A 7,764-nucleotide genomic window follows, 5' to 3' on the forward strand; every position below is an offset into this window, starting at 1 on the left:
CCATGTCATTTCGTTGTATGATAACATGCGAGGAATTTAAAACGTACCGCGCCTTCACATTCGGCCGGAATTACACATTCGAAGGCCTTTCAAGAAAGACATGGCGTACTTGTCGTGAAGAAGCTCCCATAACTAGCACAATATGTTCGTGTGCATCAGAGAATGTGAAGACTAAAACAGGAGATGAAATTGGTCCACTCTTGTTCCTCTTATCCTCACGGAAGTACCTGCCTCTCTGTTGGGTCCAAGCATAAATTCCACGGGTGGCTGGCCATTTGCTATTTGCCCAATTGAGATCTACCACATAAAAGCGCACCGTCTCCTTTGATCTTCGTCACTTTGGTATGGACACGGACCAGTTTCACTTGTGGGGTCCATCTTGCGTTCTTGCCCTGAAGTTATGGCAGGTGTCTAGTCCTTTAAAAGCAAAGCTATGTCCCCATCTCTTTGGCTTTTCCTCTTTCTGTATGTGAAGATACATTGGGGGGAGCATCTATCGAATCCAACAGCTATGTTCGTTTGCCATTCGTCCTACGTATGTGTTGGTGCAAGCAAGTTTCAACGACGAATGGCATTGAGGGCAAATCGAATTTCAATGGGTCGAGACAATTCGTATGATTCATTGTTCAGCATAACAACACAAAAGAGGGTCAATCGACCTCATTGAGCAACTACATTACCAACTAGGGATGATCCAGAGCACATCACCAGAATTGCTCATTCTGCATTAGTCATACCCGCCAAGAAGGCAAACTCAATCTACAATCTACAAAATACACGATCTCACATCAACCAAATGATAAAAGTGCAAACACCTTACATCGTGCTTGGCACCAGCGAAATTACACATGAAACAAAGATGACTGTACCGTTCAACATGACCCAATAGGGAATGGCACCTGAAGGACAAGGAGAAGGCAAAATTATTTGAAGCGACTCAACATCAATGAGGATAATATACTTGCAGAGAGAACCTCAAGAATAGTGGGCGAGTCTGTCACCGGATACAACATACTTATTATGAATTTATAAGAATTGTACAAAGACCAATTGAAGTAGAGCGATAAACAGAGAAGTACGAGCCCTCGAGGCTTGCCACTGAAAATTTGGTGAGTCACGAGAAAGTATTGAAGCAAATTGCCAGAGAAGGTAATGATGAAAAACAAAAAGTGAGACTAGTATCGGTTCCAGTAGGTCCTGCGTCTGAACCAGTTGTAATCAGGCAAACCTTGGATTGGGCCCATTGCAGCAATAGCAATATCCTATAAAGAAGACATGGAAAAAGACAACATGAGAATGCTGAATCTAACCCCAAAAGCAACAAGGAGATAGGTATCTTTCTCGTTCTCACCCTATCATAGATGAACCTATTTGCTACACGTTTGACGGTGCTGGCATCAACAGCATCAATCCTGGCGAACAATTCCGCAAAAGGAATTCTCCGGCCATAAGTTAGAAGCTGCAAGAACAGAAGACAAATAATGAGCCGTCAGAGGACGGCACCATGAATATTTTGTGCGACACATCATACATGGTCAGCTAGGGAACTTAGATGCATAAAGTGCCCAGATAATGGTTACGATATCTCATCTTATAACAGTTTACCTCGAAACATACACCATTATCATCAACGGTAGACTAATTTAACCAATCCAAGAATAGAGAAAGCACAGTATTTTATTTATTCCACAGAAATATTTAGAGAACTGCAATGGGAGCACTTAACATAAAAATCTGAATGCACTATAATTGGTACATTAACCATAACTTGATCACCCGCACCTCTTCATATTCTTCACGAGGTTTTTCGCAAAATCATATTCTTTGTTTTCCTTCATAACTTAAAAGGAGCCAGGTGGTCCGTGATGAACAGAGCTTCTACTCCTTCGGAGCAATCATTTTTGGTAGACATAATTCTTTATTTTATCTTTGATTTATTTAAAAAACTTAAATGAAGCTGGAAAAAAAGCCTGCACTTCTAGTCATCATAACTGAGAAATACGCAATGAAGTACCTTAATTTATAATATGTAAGGAATTCATACATCAACAATTCTTGATAAGTTGATTCATTTTCAAAGTGTTGATGCAAAAGGCCTGTATTCCTGCTTGGGGTTATCTCAAAAAATGCTTGCAATCAGGTTTGAAGAATATTATCTGTGATCAGCTGGTAAACTTTCAAAGATCTTCTAATATGACGTGTTATTGAGCGAGAGCAGGGATATGACTTTATCATGCAAAAGCAAGGCAGCTTTTATGTGTCTGTGTAGTTCAACAGAGATATTCGAGTTCTCAGGAAAATTAAGAAAGCAATTCTATCGTTGTGGGGCAGAGGCAAACACTAGTTTATCAGTACCATCACTGGTAGCTACTTAGTCACTGCTCCAACATCCTTCTGCAGCTAATAAATAACACCGTAGAACCATAATCCTTAGTTACCATTCTCTCTTTAATTAGTTACCATTTTCTCTTTAATTTGTTAACATGCTACCCTAATTTCATGCAAGAGTTGGCCCCAACTCATTTGACAAGATACAATAGGGTGATGATATGTGTCCAGGTAACTATTCGAAAAATGCTCTAATTCAGTATACTGAGACATTTTGTGGTGAAGACCCATAAGAAGACATGTCTAATATGTAAGACACAAACCTAACTTTTTCAATATGCTAAAAAAAAATGAAAGAATATGCAGGTAAATTGGTACTACATATCTTCTTTTGGATGGACAAAATGACAATAAAAAATTAATCTTCCTTATTTCTAAAGCCACAACATTTCGAAACAACTAAAGCATATTTCAATATTGCCTTTTAAAACTCATTGGACTTCAAGAAAATTGGGCAGTTGGACCAACCGAAAAAAGAAGAAGAAAAAAACAACTACCAAGGGACACATCGGAAGCAACAGGCAGATCAGTCACAGCAGTAACCTCAGCAAATTGTCAATCTTTGAGGTAGCTGTATGAGCCATTTTCTAACAGTATCATCAACATATTTTTTTTTTTTTTTTTAAACGAAGTTTGAAATTAAAAAAAAAAAAAAAGGACCTTCGAATCATATGTAAAGTACTAATTCACTTGTTACAGGAAAGCCTTACCTGACGTCCAATATCTTCAGCGACAGGACTTGTTCCATCAATGTGAAGCAGCAGAGAAGATTTCAACTGCAGCAGGGGACATGAATAAGTGTAGGGCCATTAGATTAATAAATTATCACTGCAATTTTCGTTTTGCCAACATCATTCGTATTGCATAACATTAAACAAGCCCACATTTAGAGATCCATAAGCGGTGCGCTTCAGATGATTGAACAATATTTAGTCTGCACATAATTCCATTGAACGGAAACAGAAAATATAGGGTCTCCACTCAAAAACCAGCATCAATATTAAGATGCTTAAACAATTTATCGTATGAAAACATATTGTCTCGGGGAAACTATTCCCTCATTTAGCAAAAGAAATATCAAAAGATCCCTAGCATTTTTACTTTTAAAAAAAAAATAAGAATCTGTATTCAATGCCCAAAGAGCACTCCCCAAATATTACTCTCAAAAGGCAAAGGAGAATAGTCTATGGCCTAAAATTTAGAATTAATGGGCCTTCTTTGAGATAACTATCAAATCTTTTCTGGAAAAGGAACAATCCAATGTCCCCATGAATTTTAAAATCTATTAGGGCAGCAGTAAGAGCAGGCTGTAGTCCATGGAATGAATTGAAAGGAGGTCAGATCGTACTTATGCATAAAATGAGAATAGGAGCAATAAGATGAAACTAAGGATTATTCTCATCCATGAAGAAGATGCTATCTCACCCAAGATAAAACCCTGTTTTAGGGAACAACCTCCAAATCAGAACCCTTTCCACCATAAGAAATGTTTCCAATTTACTGAAACATGTAGAAACTATAAATACAAAGAGTTGTAAGTGGTGAAAGAATACCTGATTTCTAGCTCGGGTAACATCAGCTTCAGAAACACGATGGGCCAACTTGGTTGTCTCATACATTATTGCATAAGCCAAATCATCTAAGCAATCCGGCTGAAACAGAAAATTAACATTCAACTCAAAATTCATTATAAAAAGTTCAACTTTGGCACAACATGTGATAAAAGCTCAAAGACCATGGCTGTCTGTGGTTGGAAAACAAATATCATAGGATGGATATTCTAGTATAATCAAAGGCCTCGTTCCATTTTTTCATCATCTCAAAGATCTCCAATATAATCTCATTCTCCGCCTTTGAAATATTTCATTGTTCTTAAGAAGCAAAGTACCAGGACTATTCCACTCAGTAACTACTCTCAGCTCATTTTAGTTTCCTTCACCTCCATGCAAAACTTTCAGACCCTAGCTGTCTTTAACCCACTCCTTATGCTATGACAATGAAAGATGAAAGATCAGAATAAGAGCGAGGGGAACAGAGTGTGGTCACATCATGAACAGAGGAAACCAGATAAAGATCAGACATATAATTTTTCAGAGTGTCTGATCTTCTTTTAGGTTTCATCCTCCCATGCCTGAAAATGAAATTCAATTTTTCTGCTTCATTCACATCGCTGAAGAGAAACTCTTCCACTACCCATATAACACAAAGTCATAATTTTTCAGAGTGTCCGAGCTTCTTTTAGGTTTCATCCTCCCATGCATGAAAATGAAATCCAAATTTAATGCTTTGTTCTCATTGCTGAAGAGAAACTCCTCCACTACCCATATAACACAAAGTCGTACCATATTTCCTCTTATGTATGCTTAGCTCACCTTGGCAACAGCATAAACACCAAAGAGACCAGTGTCCTTATAGTTGGTATTGAATGCCATCATAGATTCTGCTATTTCGTTAATTGCAACTCTTTGTCCCAGCTCCGAACTGTCAAAAAGTTCGTAACATATATTAAATGATACTACTGCGCCGTGCAAGAGCTTGAAAACACCTAAAACTAATTCTTGATATAAGAGTACTGAGTCAACATAAATTGCCCACCCCATGTGCTTTCCACCTCCAGCATTTTTGTTCCATGAGCCTAACATCGCCTGCATCACCATCAGAGCAATGGAATCTGGATCCGTCCAAGATGCTCCACTGAAAGCTACTGCAAATTGTGCCAGAGGAATATCGTCGTCGATTATCCTGACCTGTTATTGCATGACTTCAAAAATGAATATATCATGGGAAACAAATGATACATCATCATATCACATTAAGGGGCTCTACACAAATCAAATCTCCCACCTCTGAACCAGTAAAAATGGCAGGCTCTTTTGCAGCTAACTGGGAAGCAGTGGTTGGATCTGCAGATAGCTTCGTAAACAATTTCTTGACTTGCTCAACGACATCTTCATGCTTCACAGCTCCAGATGCAGCGATAACCTGAACCACAAAAACAAATATCGAGTTATTAGAAACAAATTTTTATGGCAGCTGGTACCCATCACTACCTACGGGAGACAACAAGAGCATCTAGTCAATCTAGTGAAGAAGGCACACATCTTATTCTCATTTCTCATGTCCTAATTCTCTTCTTTTCTTGTCATTTGCTCTTTTCTTGGTTGTGAATAGAGAAGCAGGGTGGCAAAAGAGAGGACAAAAGAAAGGCTGCATTTCGAATATTACCATTCTAGGAGCTGTGTAGTGTGTTTTTATGTAGTCCTGAAGATGCTCCTTTGTGATTGTCTTGATATTTTGAGCAGGTCCAAGAATAGTCCTTCCCAGAGGAGAGTACTGGAATGCTGTTGCATGCAAATGATCAAATATCACCTCCTCAGTTTGGCCTTCAACCTACAGCATTTAAAGAGACAAACTTACTGCAAAGAAAGCATCATTGTGAGGGAGGCTATCAGCATTAGAACTCAAGGCTAATGAGGCAACCAATAAACAAATGACCAAGCGTCACAACAAGTTCAGAGCCAGTTAAAAGAGCTGAGAAGGTACTGCAGTCTCCTTACCAACTATTACTATTTTCTATTACAATGCCAAGTATAAGCACCATTTATAAGTTCGGCTAAAATGTCAATGAGAACGTAAAATTGCTAAAACTCAATAGAAGCCCCTTCACCCCAGGAATTCCACTTGACCTTTTTGAACATTCTGAATTAACCCAACAAAACACAGATTTAAACATGTCCAACTATTCATTTAGGCTCCATTTATTTTGTGAAAAATGAATAATACAAGAAACATTTTCTTCAAAATCATCACTTATATCGCTTATAATATAGTCAAAAAAAATTTCATTGTCAACGACAATTTATGTCTAAACATTTTAGTGGATGATGAAATATATTTCGTTTATTTATTTAAGTGATACAAGCAATCATTTTTAAGAAAATATTTTTCAAATCATTCATTTTTCGCGAAATAAACACACCCTTATTTCAGATTTAGACAGCAGAAATATCTTATAAAAGATTAAATGGACACTAATGCCACCCCCAGGCGGACTGATTCCCAACATTACAAAAAAGAAAGAGTAGCTCAAGACAATTATGGTAGATTCAACAACTGATACTGAACTAGAAACATGAACTGATCCGATAAATAACAAATAAATTCACAGAACACCGCATATCAAAGAATTACCTCTTCCATCTCACGCAAGATCACATCACGCTCCCGGTTAATTCGGTTCTCATCAAACTTGGAGTTCTGCAGGATATCGGCCAAAATATCGAGGGCATTGTTGACATCCTTATCCAACACCTTAGCATAGTAAGTGGTTTGCTCTCTAGAAGTGTAGGCATTCAAGTGTCCTCCCATGTTCTCTATCTCTTCCTCCAATTGTCTTGCTGTTCTCTTCTCAGTCCCTACAACAAAGCCGAAAAGGGAAAAAGAAAAAAGGCTCTGATTTGAGCAAATTTCAATAATAAAAAACAACAAAAACAGAGAAATGCCAATCGATTTAATACCCTTGAATATCATATGCTCGAGGAAATGGGCAGTCCCATTGGTGTCATCGGTCTCGAAGCGCGAGCCGGCGTCTATCCACACCCCGACGGTGGCGGTGCGAGCAGCGAGGTTCGACTCAGTGGCGATGCGGAGGCCATTGGGGAGCGTGGTGACGCGCGTCTGGGGGGCGGCGAGGATGCGGGTGTGGTCAGCGATGGCCGGGTGGGGCGAGGCGTACCGGAGGAACCTCGGATCCGGGTTCTCCAGCTGCCTAAGCTTCGACTTCACGGCCTCGGCGAGGCGGTCGTAGACCATGGCGTCGGGAGGCGGCGGGGCGGGGGCGGGGGCCGACGAGGCGACGGCGGGGGAGGTCGATGCGGACCGGACGGTGGTCCGGGAGAGGGACGAAGCCGCGCGGGAACCGCGGGAGCGTCCGGCGAGGGCTAGCAATTGCTTGATGGCCATGGCCGAGAGTGTGAGGGAGGTCTCTCAGTGGAGAGACTGATGGTTGGGTTGATTCTTGTAGGGTTTCGACTCTCTGGTTCAGTCGACCTCGAGAAGAGAGAGAGAGAGAGAGAGAGAGAGAGAGAGCGTTGCTGACGTATTCTACAGAGAGGACCGGGGAGATCGGCTATATAAGCCGAAACGACTGCCCGTTTGGGGCAGTACCCTCAAAGAACGACGTGTGTTTCTATGCTATGAACAAAATACATCCCTACTTGATTACAATTTCCTTTAGATTTTTTTTTAATTTTTTTTTAATTTTGTTCAAAAGTAATTAGCTAACGAAATGTTGTAATATATTCACGATTAATTCTTTGAAAATCAAAAAATTTCTCGCTATCCAACTATTCTTTTATGAGGAGGGGAAAACACATG

At 39.8% G+C, this 7,764-nt stretch overlaps 1 protein-coding gene across 1 annotated transcript; it reads right to left on the reverse strand.

The window, feature by feature from the left end:
• Window positions 1–900: 900 nt before the first annotated feature.
• On the reverse strand, window positions 901–7,460 carry LOC115743353 (probable mitochondrial-processing peptidase subunit beta, mitochondrial). The gene is made up of 10 exons (XM_030678093.2): window positions 6,906–7,460; window positions 6,580–6,803; window positions 5,614–5,778; window positions 5,233–5,370; window positions 4,984–5,135; window positions 4,761–4,869; window positions 3,942–4,040; window positions 3,099–3,164; window positions 1,352–1,459; window positions 901–1,262 (listed from the first exon to the last, which is right to left on the reverse strand). Exons 1-10 carry the CDS (start codon window positions 7,348–7,350, stop codon window positions 1,176–1,178), a joined length of 1,593 nt encoding a protein of 530 aa, XP_030533953.1. The 5' UTR covers window positions 7,351–7,460; the 3' UTR covers window positions 901–1,175.
• Between the last annotated feature and the right edge of the window lie 304 nt (window positions 7,461–7,764).

Source organism: Rhodamnia argentea, chromosome 1 (assembly GCF_020921035.1).
Source record: "Rhodamnia argentea isolate NSW1041297 chromosome 1, ASM2092103v1, whole genome shotgun sequence".
Classification (NCBI taxonomy): Eukaryota; Viridiplantae; Streptophyta; class Magnoliopsida; order Myrtales; family Myrtaceae; genus Rhodamnia; species Rhodamnia argentea.

Excerpts from the sequence above, each read along its gene's own strand:
- LOC115743353 (XM_030678093.2), bottom strand. The coding sequence starts at position 7,350 with ATGGCCATCAAGCAATTGCTAGCCCTCGCCGGACGCTCCCGCGGTTCC. Across the intron at positions 6,804-6,905 it reads CGAGCATATGATATTCAAGG|GGACTGAGAAGAGAACAGCA; the intron begins GTATTAAATCGA and ends GCTTTGTTGTAG. Across the intron at positions 3,165-3,941 it reads TTACCCGAGCTAGAAATCAG|TTGAAATCTTCTCTGCTGCT; the intron begins GTATTCTTTCAC and ends CCCCTGCTGCAG.